The sequence below is a fragment of the Necator americanus genome, chromosome IV (assembly GCF_031761385.1).
Source record: "Necator americanus strain Aroian chromosome IV, whole genome shotgun sequence".
Classification (NCBI taxonomy): domain Eukaryota; kingdom Metazoa; phylum Nematoda; class Chromadorea; order Rhabditida; family Ancylostomatidae; genus Necator; species Necator americanus.
The window spans coordinates 7,125,890-7,149,629 of NC_087374.1; the positions used below are offsets into that span (position 1 = coordinate 7,125,890).

Here is a 23,740-nt window from a genome sequence, read left to right on the forward strand (position 1 = left end):
CTGACCAAATTTTTGCCAATCTTAAGATTCATATAGACAAAACAAGACAATCAAAACCTCGACTTCTCCAGCAATCGCAGACGTACATGGCCTTTTAAGTTTCAAAATCCTCGAATGTTTGGACGAAAATATGTTTTAGTCAAATTTCAGCAGCTTTTAGTACAACATACGGTAGAATAAAGGAAAAAGGGCCCATCAACCACAACTTTTTGTTGATTTTTTGTGAGTACGTAGCAGTTTCTGCTTTTTCGTTCACTACACTACGTTTCTTTTACTTGCTTTTCCTCGTAAATCCTAACCGCCGCAATCACGTGACGTGCACATGACGTAACTGCAGTGCGATCGATATGCGGTCAAATGTGATCATGAACCACGTCTTACCATGAACGTATAGAGCAAAAGCGCACTACAGAACGTGAGTAAAAAAGGGAGGTCCTACTGGAAGGAAAAAAAAAGATGGTTCTCCAATACAACTTGTATTGTGGTTTATTTCACCAACAATATCGACTATTATTAAAAGAATTAACGTCATCGGCTTTCTTTAATGCCTAAATTAAACGCGATGGGGGTATATCGATACGGATCGGATGAGAATGAGAAAATACAGCTAGAAGTTCATAAATGTGTATTTACTAGCATGTAAAATATGAGAAATGATGAAAATCAGCCGACGACGATGACCCGACGAAGGCTGACGTGGCACACACCGCTATGGGAGCGCGGAATTTCTCGCATGCATTCATTTGGCGAATTTCTTAGAATTTCCTCTTACTATACTGAAATATTTCCAATTGAAGCTATTTATTATGTTTTTTCTTGTAGTACAAGTGTTGTACTAACGACACGCTGAGTTGCACTTCTTTAAACGAAGAAAAATGGCATATCGCGGTACGAGAGGTGGTTTTGTATCCGTGTTTGTTTCCCGTGTCCAGTTACGTTCGATTTTTCTTTTTTGAGGACCAAGTACTAGTAACAATTATGATGGTAGCTATTTGGAACGTCATAACGATAGCCTTGTGGATGAACTCTCGAGCAAAGTTGCTGCTCTGAAGAAGGTAAGGATTAAAGTTCTATTTAAGATCTTAGGCCGTCCTGCAAAGAATTCTTAGCAATTTAGTGAAAGAGCATAGCAGCATTCCAATCTAATACTTATTTTTGACCAAATAGGTTTAGACAACTTGGAATTTTCGTCGAGATGGAGCGTTTTGTCATAATTCATAACGTTAAATAAGGTCTGACAGTTGGGAAAGTATAGGGGGAGGTGGCTCACTCAACCACGGTCTTATTTCTGGAAACTCTATCTTCCTTTTTTAGCTTAGTAGTTTTAGTCTCTATTTCATAGTTCATCTAAGACTTATACTTAGGTTCTAGGGCAACGACTGGCTTTGTTATTCACTTCCAGAAAAAAAGAGCGCGGTAGAGAAGCCCCCAACTATATAAACTTTACTCGACAACTTTATACTACATGTGCTTGAGACAAAACGACATGAAGCGAGGTGGAGTTGCATAAATGGTTGCGCTCGAAGCGGTGCGACATAGTGCAGCTGTTAGGATCGAGTGAGGACCTCTGTTACCACCGTTCATTGTTGTAGTTTGCGATGATCCACCTCGATTCCAACCGCTACCTCCACTGCGTCGCTTCGAGCGCAACCGCTTACTACTACCGCAGCTACACCGTGCTTCATGACGCTTTGACCCGACTATATATCGCAAATGTTCTGACTCCCAAAATTAGACTACGTATCAGCGTTGGCGACGGTGCTCCGCCATTTCTTCAGTAAAAGAGTAGTAGTGAAGATTAGCTAAATCATTAAGGGTTCTCTGACTTATAGCAGGTATTCTTCCGTTCTCAATGGGTACAGGGCCTATATATTTTGATCCGTTTTCAAATCTTCGATGATCTCATATAGGGAAACCGATAAGAATCGCTGCTGGTTGTAGTGATTGTTGTTTTTCCCAAGTTTCAACCTGGACTGATCCATGACTAGTAACTTTTCATGGGAATTTATTTACAAAGTTGGGTTGTGAAGTATTTTCGTAATGAACTCTTGCTTTCTTAATCGACTTCCCATTATCATTGGAATCAGTCAATTGGAACATCTGAGTGTGCTCTCGGTGACATTTCGATGACTAACCACGGTTCTTTTGATGGGAAGTCTTTCAAAGAATTTGTCAAGATGTTTTTTTTTTTGTTTGCGAACAAATTAATTTATAACTTGAATGTATGAGGTACAACAAAGGTTTATTGGTTTTATTGGTTTTTTTTGGAACGTATCCAACCCAGACCTGTTCTTTTAGTTATTTCAATAACGTCCAGTGTTTCTTTGAATTTCTAAGTTGTGTTTTTTTCTTACAAATACTGTAATGCGCGTTGTGCGCATAATCTGTTCAGGCATGCCGTCGTTTTCATAGCTGAAAGTTTTGTTACTGCCACCGAAGTTCAAAGTGTTTTTCTAAGGTAACAATATCAATCGGAGAAGATGTAAGAGAGCAGAACCGCTTACTAAATACTATGGATGATGACTTCGATTCCTCGAAAGGCTTGCTAGCGTCGACCATGAAACGGCTGGGAATTGTCAGTAAAGCAGGAGGTAAGCTATGATCTTAAAAGCAGTTTCAAATTCTGTTTTTGGTCATAAGCTGTGTTTTTATGTGAACGTTAGTATTTGCCACATTTATTCTTGATAAAACTATGAGCACCAAAGTAGCGTCGTCATTATATTGTATTGTTTCGCGAGGAATAACAAAAATACTTACGAGAAGCTCAGGCAGTTTCTGTAACCATGGGAATTCTCTGTTTTGGTTTTTTCACCAATCCACCATTCGTTTCATCTAGACGGTAATTGTTACAAATTCAAATGAACATCGTTCTAGTCATTTGAGATTTTTGTCAATTCTAGCCAAACTTTTTGAGACTCTCATTCTTAAACGCTGTTAAAGTTTTAAGCAAATTGTTAGTGTACTCTTTCTCTGAAACGTGTCTATAAACCTACTTATCTATTTGCAAGAAGTGATGATTTTGATTAGTTTTTAAAATAGCCCTCAGGAAAACTACGGACGTATTCTTTTGCTTTCATTAGGCCTGTGTTCGCGCGTGTACTAATATAGAGGAACGACATACAGTTCTTTTTTCTTTAGTTTAATGACCATTTTTCTTTAGTACTATGCGCGCAGTTTTTCAAGAGAAGAAAATTTGTTGCTGCTATAATGATGACATCACGTGAATGTATGATGTTAGATGTTTTATAATTTTTTTTTCAGGGAAAAACGTAATGTGTTACCTGGTTCTGTTCGCTTTATTCGTCTTCTTCGTTATATACTATCTAGCGAGGTAGCATGCTGTTGTTCTTTCTGGTTGTGGAATTGCTACGATTTGTTCGGAATTATATGTGATATTTTCACTAACTTTGGTGTCTGTTGATTTTGAAAGGTCTTACACCTAAGCAATTTTATACCTACGTATTGTGCTATTCTATACTCTTAGAACTGTGATTACTTCGAATAAGTTCCAGTGAACTTTACAATATGTTTATTTTCCTGTAGGTAGTAACACGGTGTATGTGGTGTGGATTAATTTACTTTTTTTCTCGAATATTTATCAAAAATAAAATTGTTTGTTGCAATCAAATGAACTATGGATCGGCAAACACTATTTTTTGTTCAGCTATACAGCGATAAGGGGCCGCGTACATGAGTGTGATTGTTACCTGCTTGCGGTGACCCCGTTTTTATAGTAGAGTCAAAAAGACATAAAACAGTTGGTTAATAAAGGCAGCATACCACGAATCTCTGGTGGTACGGATTTCAGGTGGAGTATTCGTATACGGGGTAGTAGATTATGAAGAGGGGGTGATTCCGTCCATTTCTTCCTAATTGCAGTAAAAACGGTCCGGAAGATACGGGTTCGGGCGTTCCGGTGCGCTATTTTCTACAAGAAGTTCGATTGAAGCGCGCCAGCCTTGTGCACGCGCCGCATCTTCGGGGCCGTTTTTCAAGGCAATTAGGAAGAAATGGACGGAATCACCACCCTCTCCATAATTTACTATCCTGTATACGAATACTCCACATGAAATCTGTACCACCTCAGATTCGTGGGGTGATGACTTTAAGCGGCTGCACTTGAAGCGGTGCGGTGGAGCGTAGCGGTTAGGATCGAGTGAGGACCCCTCAGATTCGTGGGGTACATTTACTGCTGCAGTGCGCGATTCTCCCACTTCGATTCCAACAGCTCTCTCCACGGCACCGCTTCAACGCAGTCACTTACACAACCGCACCGTGCTTCATTTCAGTTTGAGTCGACTATACCAAATGGAATCAAGTGTTTGAGTACACGCTCTGTTCACGTATGTATGTAACTTACAAAGTTGTGTGGCGGAAGTTACATAGATATTGCAAAAAGGTGCAGTCGTTGACCTCACTGCCAATGCGCAACCCAAATAAGCCATATACCTAGTGCGAGTACGAAATCCTTGATAACCACAGTCCGTTTTGTTGTCCTGACTTGTCGACATATTGTCCGGATATTGTCGACACGAAGGTGCTTAGGTCGTTAGGTGTTCAGTTCACATTAGACGTCAAGTCTCGCAGTGAGGAATGGATGGATTCTGTACGGGCTGTAGATCGAGAAGATTGGGCAGAGCCATATTCAGCGACAACAGATGCGGATAAGCGCTGAAGGCGATAACACCATCCACCGATTAGACGACTACAAGCTAAATAGTAGAGTGGTAATCAAAGGCAATTTTCGAACGGGCCACATCGGAAGAGGTATGTGGCCATAGAAAAGTCGTAGGAAAAAAATTAAATGATCGATAAGTGGTTTCTGAGTGGCTTTGATGAAAACATAGAACCAGGACTGAGTTCAACACAGATTTTTAGTAGGTTCAGAAAAAAATGTCTCGAAAAATTCACCATTCCCGAGGCTCATAGCCAAAAAGAATTCATGTATGAATTGCAGGAAACAATTTAATTTTGAGTTATTAGTCTTTTAAGTGCAGCTCTAAGGTTATTACTTTCTTACAAATATTGGTCTAACAGGGAATCGAATCCCATTGTCGCCGCTGTGTTATATGTGTTCTGTTCCCACTTCCTTTTTTTTATCTTCACGATAAGAGTGTGCCACTATCAATGAAAGCAAATTGTACATTAAATTTCTCACTTCCTGATACATTATGTCTTTTTCTAACTACGACATCTCCTCTTTCTTCTTCTCTCATTTCCTCTCCTCTTTACCTTGGGCTTGACTTTGCGTGTTTCACTGCATCGTTTGACTGAGTGTGAAGAGTTGCTTCGTCGGACAAACTGATCAGTTTCGGTGCTCGTGACCCATATAATTGATTTTTTCGGAAATATTTAATATAATATATGTGCGCTAATATTATGTATATACTTGTGAAGTGATCCTAATCATCCGTGAACATCGTTGTTTCCCAAAGTTCAGCCAAAACCGATCTTTCTACACGTTTGTACAATTTCGAGCAGCATTCCCCACATCATTAGCGAAACGAAGATGGTGTAAAATGATAGCAGCTATCAATTTATTTTTATTTTTAATTTTATCGAATTCAAATTCAAATCATCGCACTACTTCTCGAGAGTAACAATGTGCACTTTAGGTGAGGTAATACCATTCTGTCGGAGTGCTCTTCTCACGTCATCATAACGTTACTATAGAATGGAAGAATTAGAATCGGAAACCTGCTGTATAACTTACGAGGAACCTTTAGTCTTTAAGGAGGGATACCTCGTTTGCACAATGCTTCAGGGCTTCTTAAAGTAGATAAAGATGAGACGCATCGGAATACACCGTTTTCGCGATACTTCTAAGGGTTTTGAAACAGTGTATACATGGGAAATCATAATTTTTCGAAATTCTACTTACTCTACGACTGTTCTCCCATTTATTTTTATTCAGTCCTGTTTAGGACCACTCTTGTAAAGAGCTTGTAGATGACAATAAATAGATGACAATGACAATTGAACAATAAAAAAAGGTCTTTTTATTTTTTCATTGATTAAAGGCAGCGCCTAACGAAACTAACGACTTCGGATCCCTTCGCGAAGGTATAGAGATGAGGTATATGCACGAGTATGAGCATGAACCTGCTGAATCCTCAGCATTAATCCAGAAAAAGGAACGTATAGTAGCCTTGCGTGACTTCGTGTATGTGTGAAAGATGAAACCTATTTGGCGATAAAGCGCAGGAGGCTCCACCGCTGTTCAGTAAACGAAATCCATCTACTACAGATCAAATACGTAGCAGGAGAGCTATTCTTCCCGCACAATCAGGGATGTTCACGTTTCATCAACTACAGTAGCTTGCTTCGTTTAAAAGATGGGATAAAGACTTTTCATACGACTTCTTCTGGATTACCAAGTGCAATCACGCACATAATCGTTAAATACACCGTAATACTATTTTTTCGAGGTAAGTTCCGAACATCGTCAATTTCGTGATACACTTTTTTTCAGGGAACCATGCATTCCAACATATAGCCTGTCAAAAGAAAGGTTGTTGATAAGTTCTGAGTGTAGGGTCCTTAGATTTGAAACGTAATCGTGATCCGAACCGAACCAACCTTCATAACCGTGCTGACATCTTCCACTTTTCCTGGGACTACATATTTATCTTTGCTCAGATGCTGTAGATGGAAGTGAACGTGAGTCGTCGATGATTTTCCCCATTCTCCTTCTCTATCCACTGATTGTTTCATCTGTTCTGTTCGGAGGAACTCATTCTTGTCTCGTGCCTGGCTATTCCTGCCTCTGCAGGTTCGGCCAATATTGCTGTTCTCCTCTCATTGAAGTTTTTCTCTTTACAAAGTCTCCCAAGCCAGGATGTAGGCTAGAACTTTGCCTGCTGCTTCGTGAGCTTCACAGTGACGTATCTGCTGGAGATCGAGAGGTTCCGGAAACAGGAGTCTCTTGACGGCTTTAAAACTCTCCACGTTACTCGTGCAGTCGTGAAGGTATTCTACGGACAGGTCGTAAGTTTTGAGTTGCGTTTTTTTCTAAACATAACGATAACGAAACGAAATCGTTCTACTTAAAAACACTTACTGGCAATTTGCTTTGCGAACTTGGGAACCTTCTAACTTTTCTGTGAAAATATCATCGCCCTCTTCGATTAGGATAAATATTCATCATCAAACGAGGTGATGATCCGACCCTGTTGAACTACAGTACAACATCCGTCAAGCAAAAGATGTTACTAACGATAATGCAGTCAATTTCATTATGTCATTCTTCGGGCGACTCCCACGCACAGCGTGCGAAAGGTGAAGGATAAAGTGTCTGGTGTCAGTCCGCGCGCCGCCACGTTCACTTGAATTCAGGATCGGTTGAGGTTTACGAACACGTGACTACCATGTACAGTGACTTGCAGTGGCTAGCCGATGAGTCAAGTCAGTGGATTTATCCTCCTAGACAAGCCTGGTACCAATTTATCGACCCCGGAGGGATGAAGGGTTTGGTTGGCACTGGAGCGGATTCGAATCTTTTATCGATCGCAATGAGAGCGGAACCTCTCACCAATCCGTTACACACGTGCAGCATAGGAGGATTCTTCAGATTGTGAGTTATCATGAATGATCTTAATCGAAATAGTAGGGGCAGAAAGGCTCTGACTCCATTCGTTCCATTGCAGGCTCCGAGCTTCGATATGAGTCTTTTTTTCTGAAATTCTTCTGGATCCACTCGAGGTGCTAAAATGATCAAGAATCAAGTTGTAGTCAATTTTCTCTGTATTGTGATGCTCCTAATATAGTTGTTAGAGCCGATAATTAGCCACATCTCCTTATCCCTGAAGTTCCTCTTTCACTTACGAACTCATCGTCGGCTAGTTACGAAGCTACGAGGCGTGGTTACAACTGGAGAATACGCCCCAACTAAAACTTCCAGGGATCTGCTTTGGGACGTTGGTCCATTTTGGGGGCGGCTTTCATCTCTGCTGTGATGGGGCTGGCTCGTATGTAGTACTGTGTATACATCTTACACCTCAGTTCGGCCGAAGCGAAAATTCAGACGAAGAGAAAAAGGAGGCGGTTCAGAGTCCCACCCAACAATTAAAGACATCACCCCACGAATCTGAGGTGGTACGGGTTTCAGGTGGAGTATTCGTATAATGCATAGTAGACTATGGAGAGGGGGTGATTCCGTCCATTTCTTATTAATTGCCGTAAAAAATGGCCCGAAAGATGCGGCGTGTGCACAAGGCTGGCACGCTCCAATCGAACTCGTTGCGGAAAATAGCGCGCCGGAACGCTCGAAACCGTATCTTGCGGGCCGTTTTTTACGGCAATTAGGAAGAAATGGACGGAACCACCTTCCTCTCTATAATCTACTATCCCTCCGTATACGAATACTCCACCTAAAATCCGTAACACCTCAGAGTCGTCGGGTGATGCCTTTAAGCTCCAGGTGCCCAATCCGAAAGGATGCGACGCTCACCTGTGATGTAATCCTTTCGTATTCGAACCTACATTCTTAGGATTAGAACCTAACAAATTGCTAACGAGCTTTTCATTGGCCAGCACTGTTCCCTGCTTTAGAATGTTTCCGCTTTTAATTTAAGACATGTACAAATAAACTCATCACAAATAGTCATCTTAACATTTTGTCTCATGATCAGATATGTATACATAACTTTAAAAAAAATATAAAAACACATAAAAACATATGACTATAAAAACAACGGTGGAGTTATATCCGCAACTCGTTCCATAGGTTCCGTAAGGTGATCGTAAGTCCATGAGCTTTGACTCATAGCTCATCTTTCTAAAAAATTCAACACTCAGTAAACTATTTATGTTGAGAAATAAAATCTTTGAGTTGGTTTCATTTCATAAGTAGCAAACATAACTTTCGATCCTCCTTAGTGAAACTGAGTTAAACGATCATTATTAGTGCTGAATTATTGACAGAAATGTATATTAGGGTCCTTTTTATGAGTGAAGAAATCGAAAAGAGACTTTCAAATATGCGAAAAAAATCCTAGAAGTATCCGATATCTCTAACGCTTCAACTGAGTGAAGGACTTCGAAAAGAATTTGACTTAAAAAGTAATGGCAACGAACAGTGATGAAAATCCCAGCTTACAAGTATCACTCCACGATATCTGAGGTGTTGGAGTCTTGTTGTATAAAATTCGGGCGAAATTCTATGGTGAAGGGGGCGGGGTCTGATTCCATCCATTACGGTTTTTTTTTGTTGTTATGGCACACTATTTTCTACAAGCAGGTCGTCTTGAGCAAGCAAGTATCTCTAACGCTTCAACTATCGGGACCGTTTTTTACGGCAATTAGGAAGAAATGGACGGAATCACCCTCCTCTCCGTAGTCTCCCATCCCGTATACGAATACTCCATCTGAAATCTGCACCACCTCAGACTCGTGGGGTGATGCCTTTAAATGTCAGTCGCGGTCATGTCAACCATCATGGATCATCCCTCGCACTTTTGCGCTATTGCATCGTAGATACTGGATATCAACGATGGGTATTTCCTAGATAACTTTTTCTCTACTTGTTCGAAAAATCATAGATTTAATCAAAACGTGTGACTTAAATGTGCTTCTCCGATTCTTAGCTATGAACCTTTCTAGATAACTTTTTCTCTACTTGTTCGAAAAATGTCGAGTTATACTCGGGAGACATTCATCATATTAAATGGTTCTTTGAAAAAAGACGTGACGTGAAGTGCAGCTGCGCGTTGGTAACCACAATCTCGAAGGAAAACGGTAAATATTCTCTAGTTAACTATCCTGATGAAGAGATCGACGGAAATACGGTAAAAGGTCTTATAAATCAAGTGTGACCCTTTCTTTAATTATTTCCTCATATAATTGCTAAAGAAGTACGCAGTATCTTACCTTTTTGTCTTTTTTCTCATCTTTACCCGCCTTCTTTTTTGTGTCTTTCTTCTCCTCTTTGTCGGTTTTCTTCTTCTCATCCTTCTCTGCTGTCTTCTCCTCCTTCTTTTTGTCTTGCTTGGTCTCTTTTTTACCATCTTTCTTAGGCTTTTCTTCTCTTTGTCGGTCTTCTTCTTCTCATCCTTCTCTGCAGTCTTCTTCTCCTCATCCTTCTCTGTTGCCTTCTCCTCCTTAACTTTGTCTTGCTTAGTCTCTTTTTTCGGGTCTTTCTTAGGCTTCTCTTCTTTATCCTTCTTCTTTTCTTCCTTTTCTTTCTTCTTTGTATCAACTTTCTTCTCAGTCTTGCTCTCTTTCTTGCTATCCTTAGCTTTTTCTGTTTTTTCATCCTTTTTCTTTTCTTCGGTCTTATTACTTTCTGCTTCTGTTTCTTCCTCGGACGTTTCTTCCTTGTGGGATTTCTTTTGTTTTGTTGGTGCATCCTTAGCTGCTTCTCTTCCCAATTCAAACTAAAAATAAATTGATTGAATAAGTAAAAAAATAAATGAATTGATTGAACAAATGGTATATGAAAATAAGATGAAATAAAATGAAACAAATCGAATGAAATTATGGATAAAAAGAATCGAATTCATGGTTTTCTGCTCTTCCGAAAAGCAAACAGGCACATTAGTCAGTAGCAAAAAACGGTACTCACCGAATTCAAAGCACTAAATTCGTTCAATGCTCGCTTCATTCCATCTATAATTTGCGGTACTAGAGGGTAGAAATATTTGTTGTTCTTGTAATTGTTCTCATTGTTAGTCAACAAAGGATCAGCATCCGTATCTGAAAAGAAAGGTATGAATCATAAGGATTTCGAAAAAAAAAACAGCTTTTTTCGCCTGTTTTTGCATGGGAAAAATAAACGGATTAAGGCGTAGTTAGGGATGGTAGGCAGTTCTGAAGTTTCAAAACTACGTTTCAACATGTCGAGATTCAAGGACAGTCGAACATGGGCAATAGTTCTGAAGTTTTCCCTCATTTTTCCCTCAAAGAACATTTTGAGGATACTGGGTAGCAGCAAGGATAATTCCAAAGGATAAATTTACTACATCCATTTGACATTTCTTCTTTCTACATGAATTTCTTTTCTTCTTTCTACATGAATTTTATGTCTTTTAACGGTGTTTTTAGAAATGTTAGTCTTCCAGAAATCCGTCTTGTGCATTCATGGGACAGTAGTTTCCAAGATTCCACCGAGAAATATTCAAAAAGAAGCATCCTTTTAGATGTAGAACTTCCTTTCACTAAATCCAGAATGTTAACATCAACGCTTTTCTTTGAAAAAGAAAACAAATATTTTTTTGGAAAATAAGAGTACAATGCAGTCAGTGTATGGGGAAATTTTTGACTGTTTGTTCTCTGGGGCAGTCAGTAGCGATCAGAATATTGTGTCCGAGTCATCATAGCGAAAACACGACACATCTACAAATCCATGGTCAAGGGCGCGGGACTAATGGAAACACACTTAAAGGCATCGCCCCACGAATCTGAGGTGGTACGGATTTCAGGTGGAGTATTCCTATACGGGATGGGAGACTACGGAGAGGGGGTGATTCCGTCTATTTCTTCCTAATTGCCGTAAAAAACGGCCTGGAAGATGCGGCCCCGCACAAGGCTGGCGTGCTCCAGTCGAACTCCTTGTAAAAAATAGCGCATCGGAATGCTCAAAGCCGTATCTTGCGGGCCGTTTTCTACGGCAATTAGGAAGGAATGGACGGAATCACCCTTCTCTCAATAATCTACGATCCCGTACGAATACCATCCATTGGAAGTCCGTAAAACTCCAGATTCGTGGGGTGATGCCTTTAACGGAGTTCGGCAATGGTAAAGAGGTGAAAAGTGGCTTCTTGCTCCTTTACCGGTGCTCTTACACTGAGGGACTCTGATGGTCCCCATACAACCGATCCCAGGATTTGTTGATGTTTTGTTTTGAGTTGCAATGCATCCAAATTACGTTCCTAACTCTAGATACAACTGGAGAGACTCCACTTTAGAGATTTTCGAGCCAAACCCTGCCTCTAAACGGGAGAAACGCTGGAGAAGAAGAAGAAGAAGGAAATAGAATTTTGGGGAATTCCCAACCCATGTTGCAATCTATATTCAGAATTTTGGTGGATAGATGTGCGACAGAGGAATACAGTATGCATACTTACCGAGGAACAGAATTCGAGGAATATAGCCTCCATCGGGGGCGTATTTGTCATCTTCAGGCTCATCGTCGTCTTCTACATTGACCATCACGAATTTTTTCGAGAGTTCAATCAGTTCTGGAGTCTTGAACGATGTTTTGAACTCGTTCTTTAGTCCTGAAAAATTTGAACAGTGTGATTTTTTGATGAAAATAAATCTGGATGAAACAATATGTAAGCATTCAACATTTGATTTCAGGTATTATAGGTTTACCTTTTCATTTCAGGTATCAGGAAAAATCCGTGCCCATTTATTACCAGTACACCAATTCAGATCTCATTGTTTATATGGTAGGGTCATCACGACATAATGCACAAAGCAGTGAAAGCGGTCCGAATCGAGTTGGGACCGTCGCGAACTGCAGCGAAAAATGGTGATAGTAAGCGTCGTCCGCTGACTCCAACCGCTACGCTCCTCTGCGCCGCTTCGAACGCAACCGCCTACGCAACTGCACCGTGTTTCATGTCGTTTTGACCCTACTATGACTCCGTTAAAAATTTTAATGTGTTATTACTTCAAAAATGACTCAATGCTTCGAAAACCGGGTTAGTGACTCACAATCTTCCAAGATTCAATAAATTTTTGCCTTAAATGGTTTCATTGTTATTAGTACTCATTTTATTTACTGTAAGACAACCTGTGATTGGTAATCAAAGTTATACCTATTGGTAGAAGAATGAGATAAAAATGCACAATGTTAAGAAGAATACTCAGGGTGGGCCTCGTCAAAACAGGGACAATTTGAGTAGTTCTGAAAATTCTAAGGATTTCTGTCTATATGAAAGTAATAGTTACATGATGCCTATATAATAGGTCGGATGTGACACATTTTTTCTTTTGGAAATTTCTTAGATACTGTACACTGTAAATGGTGCTGATGTGAGTCTCCTATTTTTAGAAAACGGGTTTACAGTTGCAGTCCAAGCGGAAAATTGTGATTTCCTTACTGCGCTGCGCTATTTTTAAGACCTATCTACTATTAATGTTTGGTCGGTGAGATCCTCAGTTAAAGGCATCACCCCACGAATCTGAGGTGGTACGGATTTCAGATGGAGTATTCGTATACGGCATCGTAGATTATGGAGAGGTGGGTGATTCCGTCTATTTCTTCCTAATTGCCGTAAAAAGCGGCCCGGAAGATGCGGCGCGTGCACAAAGCTGACACGCCCCAGTCGAACTCCTTGTAGAAATAGTGCGCCAGAACGCCCAAAGCCGTATCTTCCGGGCCGTTTTTTACGGCAACTAGGAAGAAATGGACGGAATCACCCTTCTCCTTAATCTATTATCCTGTATACGAATACTCCACCTGAAATCCGTACCACCTCAGATTGTGGGGGGATCCCTTTAACTACAATCTCGATCCGGAAACCAAAAACCGATGAAGCAGTCGCAGCCATCCGCAAGCGCTTGAAAACGACATTGGTTTATATGCAAGCGTTCACACCTGTTGCATCACAAATCAAAATGTTCCGAGTGGAATGTGAATAATATTATGAGTAAACATAAACAAAAACAGTCCTTGAATACTAAAGTTACTGGTACCTTTGCAAGCTCCACACCATGTTTTATGAATGAGGAAGAAAATAGGTTTGTTGAGATCCTTTGCAACTCCAATAGCTCGGTCCCATTCGACCCAGTCAATCTCATCAGTGAAACCTATAAAGAAAACTTCAATAATGGACAGAAAGAAACTGGATAGATGAAAAAAGATAAAGTAAAAAGGTAAAGTAGAAGTAAAAAGTGCACAGGTCATTATTCAATTCGTTTGTGGATGCGCCACCGAGTTCACTTCAAAATCAGAATTATTTCAATCATATCAAATCAAATCAAATCAATAATCAAATAGACCAATGCTAAAGACATCCATTAACTGATCTTAGTTGTGCGATGATTGCACACTTTTTTCTTACGAAGGATGCATATTTTGCACAACGTCTAAAATCCCTAAACCCAAGTAATCGTTACTGATTAAGGTAATGGTTCGTAATGAACACGTTCCCAGTCGTATTAGTGGACTTTTTTTTTGAGATCTGTTCTGTAACTAATTACACTCGCAGGCTATCGCTTTCTCGCCGACAGTAAGTAGGGAAACACCGGTTTCACCACACTTTTTCGGGAGTCTTTGTTGCGCGGGTTTCTTTTTATATTTTCCGTACCGTTTTTCAACCAGCGGAGAAAGCATTCTCACTTGTGGTGGAGAAGAACCGAAAGTGGTTCCAGTAGGTAGCAACAGCAATAAGGACACGCGCACCGTCGACGTGGAATTACGTTACGTCGAGCGAATCGGCTTCGATCAGAGCAAAACAAAATTGGGAAAAGGAATGAACGCGGGTCAAGCGGAGAAAAAGCGCGCGTTGCGTCAAACGTGTCGCGCTCACTCGGTTGGACATATTTGGCGGCAGAGGACGGCTTGTCTGATCCCGCATACAGTATCAGAAGCAGATCGAAACATACAAGTCGTCGATTTCTACGTACTGCTATAAACAACGAGGAAAAATATGAATTTTAACATTGGTATTCCTACAATTTTCTTCTCTACTATAGCCGGCTCAAAACGACATGAAAAGCGGAGACAGTTGCGTAAGCGCTGCGTTCGAAGCGTTGCGGTGGAGGTACAGTGGTTGGAATCGAGGTGGGACCATGGGGAACTGCAGGGATGGATGACGGTAGCGAGAATCCTCACGCGACCCCAACCGCTGGTTCCACCGCGCCGCTTCGAGCGCAGCCGCTTGCGCAAATGTTCGTGGTTCATGTAGTTTTGACTAAACTACATGCAGTCTTTTTCTGTAGTAAAGTGAAAGTCTAGAAAACTCCAAGTTATTACCTGCAACCGGCTAATGCATATCCAAGGAAATTCACTTCGTACTCCAAAATTATTGGAATAGGAAGAAACAAGAACAAGAACAAGAGAATACGCAACTTCGACATCGCACGCGCAGAACTCCCTGCTAGAATTATTATTCCATTGAGTACGCAACTGAACTCTGACTGGAGCAGAAAATAAATACCAATAACCTCTATTAAAAATCCCGAAATGCAGTCAAGCTTAGAACTTAGGTCTTACGGTTTTAGTCCGCCGAAGGGGAAAGAAATTCTCCACGACAGATGTTCTTTGGTTCTTGTACTTTTCACTTTACACCATATTTATATTGTTATTATTATTATAGGAAAGGTTATATTATTATGTGTTATATGTATATTATTATATGTTGCTGTTTATGTATATTATTATATGTTGTTATATTTATATTATTATATGTTATATTATTTTAGGAAAGGTTTTTAGGAACTACTAATACACTTCAAAAATTCTGTTCTATTCTTTAAAAACTTGGATTAGGTGAAGAGTGCATGGCTGTTGTCAGAGAATCTGCGAACAAAATTGCTGTGCATGGCGTTTCACGACCTATTTGTTTGCACATATGCTTTCTCTTTGTTTAACATACAAGTTGATATTCACCAAATTTTGCTACATTACGGTAGAAAAAGCCACAGGATCCCCAGACAAGATTTCTATGTTAAGTTCTGGTTCAACTGTAAAATAATACTCAAAGATGTGGTGTAAAATTTCAACGTTAAAATTGAAATCCTTGGTAGATGGACTTTTTTCCTTGCAAAATCAATGCCATTTCCATGCCATGGAATCCCTGGAAGAAACTCCTCAACATGTGAAGTTTTTCAGTTCAAAGAAATTCAAAAGTACTGGAATAGTATATCTCGACGAACTACTGGAAAGTTCAGTTCTATTAAATTTCTCTTGTGTAGAAGCACTCCAACCCTTTAGTGTTCCACGTCATCCTTTTGATATTATACGATGACAAGCATTACGCTTGGGATTCAGTACAAATTGCTTATGTTTCGGTGTTTACCCTTTTGGTAAACATACGTACTCCTACTGATGCTACTTTTATCCATTTCATTTACTTCCTAACGATTTCGTCCGCAACTCGCCCTACATTGAGTGAGTCGGCGGAAAAGCGAAAACGAGCAGTTCTCACCCTTTCCGTCCCAAAAATCCAGCGGAAAAAAGTAATGAGCAGCTCCTGAATGAAAACTTCGTATGACGATCCAGAACGATAGGGAAAATGATAAAATGACTTAGCGCCCCCTCAAATTCTAATTTAATTCAAATTATTTAGTTTTCTAATTTTAATTATTTCGTTTTTCAACTAGAACGTAATTTATTTAATTAAATTTTCGATTATTTTATGATGTATTGGGACAATATAATGGAAATCTATTACTAAACCATCACACTAGAACAACTGATACTACCGAGAAAACTCTAAGGAAGTCATGAAGGTACGCAAGTCGCTTTGTGTTTTCGTTGACGATAAAGTCGCCCTGCGGACTGCTCATCCCTGTATTTTCTGGATTTGTGAGGCGGATTTTTCCTAGTTTTTACTATGATACTTGTCTACTTGTGATCTACACTCTGAACATCATCCATCACTTACTCTAGTGGTTCTAACCATGGAAATTTCCGCGAACGGTACCTTTAGCTGTGCTTCAGGCAGAGATTGAAGAAATTGGGAAACGACTGAGGTTCTAGCTATGTATCCAAGTTTTCTACGAGAAAGAAAAAAAAACATCGAATGCTGATTTTTCTTTTTGCCATACAAAAAGAGCTCTAAAATAAAATGTACGCTACAAAATTAAGAAAATTACAAAATTAAAAAGTAATGAAAAGTTCTAGCTTGAAGATTTGCTGAAGTTTTTACCTTGTCCTCTCTTCAAATTTCTATACTTTAAAGTAGTTAAAAAAACAAAAAAAAAAGAGATAGATTGAGGAAACTAACCATGTGCAAGCGGATTCTCCTTCTCTTTCTTCTTCTTTTCTCCATATACAATAGAAATTATGGCGACGAGAATGAGGAATAACTTCATTCTGGAAAACGGAATGATGCAATAGGGAGAAGAGAGCGGGAACGCAGAACGACGGTGGTGGTGGCGGTGGTGGTCTCAGTGAGCGCTGGACAAGTTGAAACGTTCCATGCAAGGTTACAGTTCAGTTTTACACCGCCAACACAACCATTTCCATCCGAAACGTCAAAAGAAAAAGAAAAAGAAGATTTTCAAAGTGGTTTCGATGGTGATGCATTAGTTTTTTGCTGGCGTTTAGTGTCGTGATCGTGCAAAACTACACACACACACACATAGATATAAGAGGTCGAGGACAAATCTACAATGTAGTTCACGATGGCGAAATGAGAAATGCGTTCTGTTGACCTTGACACGGAACGGAATCTCAGAAGCAGATCAATAGGGTGGAGACGGGAACCAGTAGACTTGAATCGAACCGGTATTAATGGAAGAGTGTGACAAATGCTAATGCTTTTCTCCGATTTCCCCCCAATTTTCTCGTCCAACTCTCTGGAAACTTTGGAAACTTTGTAAATAAGTAAGTAAGTAACTAAGTAAGCAATAAGTAAATATCTAAGTGGTTACCTCGGGTAGAAAATGAATACGAAGATCTCCTACGAGAAATTATCACAGGAAAACTTCTCAGGAACTGCTATACTTCAAAAATTCCTTTCTATTCTCCAAAAATTTGGATTAAACGTAGTGCAAGGTCGTTGAGTGCAAAGTTTGTTGCAAAGTTTCCTTTCTATTGAGGTTCTCGAATAAAGGCAGAGATCAATGAGAAGGTAATGCGGATAAGAGTTACGATGGATTCGTAGAAGTCCAGGAAGTCGATTTTTGTCAAAAATGGAACTAAAAAGTCGAGGCGAATAAAAATACCACTAAAATACATATGAGACTAATAAATTTAAATACAACGACTAAAAATCAGAATAATATTTGAAAACAATAGACATTTTAGTAGAACCATGTACTAATGAAATGTTTAAAATAATAGTATTAATATTGAAATGTCAGTAAGCTCTTTTTCTTCTTTTTTTTTTTAGCTTTTCTTTCTTCCTTGTTTTGGGTTAGGTTAGCGAGTATCTGATTTGTGAGCATCTGATATATTAAATTCCTCGAAAATTGTAAATTATACTAACTTCTCTTCTTCCTGAAATTCATAGAAATGGCATTTTTTTTAGTAAAGAATAGCATTTGGCAACCAATAAATCCAGAAAATTCTTCCGAAATGATACTGAACAAACACAGAACATAGAAGTTAGTTTCTGAGCCTAATAAAGTGCGATACGAGATGTAAAATATTTATGAATATTCTCGAAATAACTGTATTGAACCACAAACAATGAAGTATTGATTTTCTGTTGAACAGTTGGGAGCAGACACTAGGATTTAGTTGGCAAAACATTTCTATTCATCATTGAATCGGTTTTTCTGGGAATCGCTATCGATCGATAATTCCGACGTATACAAATAAGAAAAAGTTTACGAGAAACGAGTTTTCGGAGAATTGGAAGAATTCCGAAGCGTTTCTTGTGAGTGGACAAGTGGCTTTTAACAGGCTTCGACATAGCGATCGGAGAGAGCGGAATTTCTGAATAGTACTTTTAATTTACATCTTATTTATTTATTAGTTTTCATTTATTTATTTATTTTACTCGTTTCATTTCGTTTCGTTCATCTCGTTTCCACTTGTTATCGAAAAGAAATCCTTTTTTCAACAGGAATCGTCTCGAACACGTATTGCCTATCACTCACGATCGTTGAACCTAAGTGCATGGTTCAAAAATAAGATAAAATTTCAAAAAAAGTTAAATTAAAAAAATGTCAGTGATTGCGCTCGCGGAAATGTTTGATGTTGGATTTTTTCCAGTAGTAGATATCACTTGTAAATCGTGCCCTCCCCAGTGGCGGGGATGTTCGACCAATGAATATCCAGTAATACGAGGCCTCAGGAACACCGCAGACCTCAGTTTATCCAACGAAACAACTCTTTACACTCAGCCCGTTAGAGAATTCAAAGCGCCTCAGGTGGATTAGCAATGAATTTACAAGTAAACACAGATTCAGTTGTTTCTATTGTAAATAGTTTAATCGTAAGGTAAATTTATGTCCCCTGGATTTGTAGGAGGTGTTTCTATTGTCAACACTGAAAACGTTGTCCTGAACCCCAGAGGAAGGGACGCAGGTATTTTCCTTTGCTACTTCCCACCCGTATACTAGTGAGAAGTAGCAAACGAAAATACCTGCATCCCTTCCACTAAGCTCTGTTCCTTATTAAAAACTTACGCTAATGTATGACCTTGAGGGAAAGACATGACTTTTTTTTTGTGCGCACTAGCGATTGCTCTCGCTGCAGTTCCTAAGGCGCCTTTAAAGGCATCACTCCACCAATCTAGGTGTGATTTCGTGGGTATTCTATACGATGGGAGCTATGGAGAAAGGGGGGGGGGGTCATTCCGTCCATTTCTTCCTAATTGCCGTAAAAATCGGGCCGGAAGATACGGCTTCAGGTGTACTGGCGCACTATTTTCTGCAGGGAGTTCGACTGGAGCGCGCCAGCCTTGTGCGGCGCCGCATCTTCCGGGCCGTCTTTTACAGCAATTAGGAAGAAATGGACGGAATCACCCTCCTTTCCATAATCTGCTATCCCTTGTAAGAATACTCCACCTGAAATCTGCACCACCTCAGATTCGTGGAGTGATGACTTTAATGCAGGCTAATGTACATTGACAGCTTTTAGTGTGAAAATAATAACTATTATTTTAAAAAAAAAACCTTTGTTTCCAGAATTAAATTTTAAATTTTTTAAATTAAGAGTTTGATTATTTCTTATAATTAGTCAAAATTCACCCATTAAGAAGTCACACGTTTCCTGAAAAGTCGTACTAAGAAAATCTTTCACGCTATTTCTTTCCTTTGGATCATATGATGTGGGGTGTAATGAGTTAAAATGGAAGGGCATTGAGAAAAGAAATGGAAGAGTCTTCAAAAAACGATTTTTTTCCGGACTTACCTTTCAGTTCTGTATTTATTTCTATATAGTTCAAGAAACCTCTTTTTGAAATATTTATTCTTGTCAAACTTGGATACTAAATACCTCGTAATGTGTGCATAGCTATTTCAGGTGACGCAAGAAGATCATCTAGAGATGGTCCCATGAGTTACTTAGTTAGTCTGTTAGCACATCATTATACAATAAATCAAAACTTTTATGATTTTATCCAGAAAAGAGTTTGGAATGATATTGCTCTTAAAATTTAAAATAGTCTCTGGCGTATCAATCCACCTGGGATGCGCCAACGCGTTTTTACTTCGATTCGTAAGCATTGAGGTTCTTGGAACGGGTGTTGGTTTATACAATGACTTGCGGGGGTCAGTTGATAATCAAATCAGTGTTTTTATCCTCCCAGATGAGTCTGGTACCAGTTTATCGACCCCGGAGCGAAGAAAGGCTTGGTTGGCACTAGGACGGTTTCTAACCATTCACCGTATGGCTACAGCGGACCTCTCACTGACTGCACTGGATTCGCTCTCTTTTTTTTCGAAAAGATTCTTGCAAATTAATAATCTAATAATTAATATAACAAAAACAATTAATGGTTACAACTAATAACTATAATTAATAATCAATCATATTTTAAGCTATGGATTTGCTATGACTTCGGATGCGGTCAGTAAAATCTCCGCACATCAGCAAGAAGGATTTCAACGGCTTTTATCTTCGTTGACCTATTTTTGCGTCTAGAGAGTGTTTCTTGAGAAACAAAAATGTTGTCGTAGTAGTCAAACTGGAACAAACAAACAAGCGAACCTATGTGGAACTAGGACAAACGAACTGGAAACAACAACTACTGCGAATCTTAACCAATAATATAGGCAATGTTATGTGAAATTATTAGGATGAATATAAGAAACATAGCTCTAAGGACAAGGAATTTTTCGGTGCATTTTGAAGGACACTTCTTCTAACATTTCTCCCCCCCCCCCCCCCCCCCCCCCCCGAGAACATTTTAATATCATCAAGAACGAAGCAAAATCCACAGTATCTAAGACTTTTTTCGAAATCTGTCAAAGGAGACTTGGATTCCGGCTGCATGTATGGATTTGGGGCTTTAATCAATTCCATAATTTTCACAGTGAATGGTTAAGTGAAGTGTACACGTTCTCGCAACGATTTTACACGGAGAGAAAACACTACAAGGACGTTACTGAATGAAGTTTTTGGAATTCCATGGTTAGTTTCAGGATTTGGCGTTTTTTTAATGGTATTTTTGAGGAAAAAGAAAAAAAAGAATTGAGAACATTTTAAAGTTCTAGCATATTCGGGTTACGGATTCTCAAAAATGAGGCAGCTTCGAGTTCAGTGACAAAGTTTGTGTATCGTTTAAGAAGTTGAAGTGTCTTACTTAAAATAAAAAATCCTGTAAATTTGTTTTTTTTTGTATCGTAGCCTAAAAGTAAGCCGAGCATAACTCTCTAGCTATTTTCGTCTTCCTCAAAGATATGGTTCAAAGAAAAAATGGATAGAAACCTTCAACTTCGCGAAAATATGAAAATATGCGCTCTGTTGAGAAAGCAAAGAGACGGGATTCTTCTTTACGTGTGGGTCAGACACCACAGGAATGAAGGAACCCTCCGATCCAGCCGTTTTGAGTCATGATTTAGATTTTTGGTTTCCTTGAGTCATCATGAGTTGACACTTGATTTTGTCTTCGCAGAACAACGCAAAAGTATAGAATTTTTGATGCATGAAAGTGTAAAACCAGGTGGAATTGAAGTTGAAAGAAAAGTTTGGGGATATGATACTGTCAAAGTTGCAGGCGTACGATCGGAGCTTCTAAAGACAAAAGGAGTCTTATATACGAGTCTGAGTAAACCTCTCTGTCTGAGTCTTATTGCTAACTGCTCGATAAAACCAGACCGCCTGGAGTATACGAGTTTGTGTATACGCTCCGGGCGCATCCTATCTGTACAACTTGCGCAGTTACATGCTGGATGTTACTCAGATAATGAAAGTGTCATTGTCCAGCACTCTGGCTAAAGCTGAACCCAAATAAGTCAAATACTTAGAGGGAGCGTGGAATCTTTGGAAACAACTCTCCGCTTCATTACGCTGAACTGTTGGATATTGTCGATCTGAGGTACTCGGGTAACTCAACGTCGAAAGTCTGTTCACGTGAGACTCACAGGATGTGGAAAAGTGGAGAATGGATGAACTGTATTGATTGGAGCTGTAGATCGAGAAGGTTTAGTAGAGCTATGTTAGGACGGCACATGGCACACGATTAAAGGCAGCATACCACGAATCTGGGGTGGTACGGATTTCAGGTGGAGTATCCGTATACAGGGTCGTAGATTATGGAGACCGCGGTGGTTTCGCTCATCTCTCCCTGAATCACTGCAAGCAACCGGCCCCTGAATGCTGTTTTGTACGATGCGTTCTATTGCAGCGCGCCACCCTTGCACGCGTAGCGTCCCTCACTGCCTATCAGGGCAGTCCGAATTGATTTTCGACGAATCACAGGGCGGAGGCGGCGCAAGGGGTGGAGAGTTGCAATAGATGGCGTCGTACAAAACAGCATTCCGGAGGCGACTGTTTGCAGTGATGCAGGGAGAGATGAGCGGAACTGCCCCCGTCTCCATAATCTACGACCCCGTATACGGTACGGATACTCCACCTGAAATTCGCACCACCTCAGATTCCTGGTGCGCTGCCTTTAAGTCATAGTAAGTCACAGACTACTCCTACAGTTTCCCTCCGAGACCTTATTGAAGATGTGTCCCTGACGATAGCTGAAATTGAGTTTATGAATGAGATCTCTTATCGAAATTCTTGATCAATATATGAGGATCTTTGAATTTCGCAAAGCGTACACAATGCGTAACAAAAAGTGAGGTTCATCCTCTTAGAGTGCGAGATTTTCCTATAAGAAAGGAGGTACTGGCGAGTCAAGTGGACTTGAAGTCTGGTGCAGTTGCGAAGTAACTGCGCTCGATTACGTGGCGGAGCCAGCCAGGCTGCAATCAAGACGGGACCTTACCCCCTCTCCGCAGTCAAAGTGGGTCCAACTTCGATTCTAACCGCTAGCTTCTCACCGCCGCTTACACAACTGCACCAGGCTTCAAGTCGTTTTTTCCCGACTATAATTCTTGGACCAGCGAGTTCAGGCTCTGAGAAAACATAACAATACAATTTTTGCTCAACACCTATTCCAGTTTTACAGCACAATTTTTTTTTCGAAAATTAAAGTTCTCCGATCGTAACAAAAAAGTACGTTCACTTCAAATTTGTTATTTTATTGTTGGCCGATGAAATATCTTGTCTTTTGGTTTCACGCTACCTCCTGAGTATTTCTTAATTTTTACTACCCGTTAAGAAAATAAGTGAAATCGAGATCTAATTGATGAAAATGAGAGCAAAAAAAAAACCGAATTGAAATTTTCAGAAGAAAAATGGACTAAACAACAATGATGTTAGGGCAAAGTTGAGTTAAGTCCGAGTGTTATCATCAGTTTTGTACACACACAAAGAGTAAATAAAGAGTAAATATAGGTAACGGAAGTTGTCCTACTCCAACGCTCCAACAAAAAAAGGATAAGCTCGTCATACGGGCAAGCTCAAATTCCGTTAAGGTTACAGGAATGATTAGCAGGAAAGAGGAGTTTAAGACTGGATGACAGCTCGGTGAGTTTCACCAAATCTTCCCATCAGGAAAAAAAATAAAATCTGGTCAATTGCTGGCACATCTCCAGTGATAAAACGGCTCAAATCGCT

The 23,740-nt window shown here is 39.8% G+C and overlaps 2 protein-coding genes across 5 annotated transcripts; one reads left to right on the top strand and one right to left on the bottom strand.

Annotated features, from left to right (window-relative positions):
- Nucleotides 1-875: 875 nt before the first annotated feature.
- On the top strand, nucleotides 876-4,675 carry RB195_000567 (uncharacterized protein; the record flags this gene model as incomplete). 3 transcript variants are annotated; one of them, XM_064196983.1, is made up of 5 exons in its annotated part: nucleotides 876-897; nucleotides 958-1,055; nucleotides 2,459-2,591; nucleotides 3,262-3,331; nucleotides 4,483-4,675. In XM_064196983.1, 5 exons carry the CDS (start codon nucleotides 876-878, stop codon nucleotides 4,673-4,675), a joined length of 516 nt encoding a protein of 171 aa, XP_064052863.1. The 3 variants fall into 3 exon arrangements, with proteins under 3 accessions (XP_064052863.1, XP_064052864.1, XP_064052865.1); XM_064196984.1 differs by having other exon boundaries at nucleotides 876-888; XM_064196982.1 differs by lacking the exon at nucleotides 4,483-4,675 and having other exon boundaries at nucleotides 3,262-3,335.
- Nucleotides 4,676-8,646: 3,971 nt separating this feature from the next.
- RB195_000568 (uncharacterized protein) lies at nucleotides 8,647-16,986 on the bottom strand (the record flags this gene model as incomplete). 2 transcript variants are annotated; one of them, XM_064196986.1, is made up of 7 exons in its annotated part: nucleotides 8,762-8,776; nucleotides 9,868-9,972; nucleotides 10,002-10,373; nucleotides 10,562-10,692; nucleotides 12,063-12,215; nucleotides 13,642-13,755; nucleotides 16,899-16,986. In XM_064196986.1, 7 exons carry the CDS (start codon nucleotides 16,984-16,986, stop codon nucleotides 8,762-8,764), a joined length of 978 nt encoding a protein of 325 aa, XP_064052867.1. The 2 variants fall into 2 exon arrangements, with proteins under 2 accessions (XP_064052866.1, XP_064052867.1); XM_064196985.1 differs by having other exon boundaries at nucleotides 8,647-8,776; nucleotides 9,868-10,373.
- Nucleotides 16,987-23,740: the final 6,754 nt, after the last annotated feature.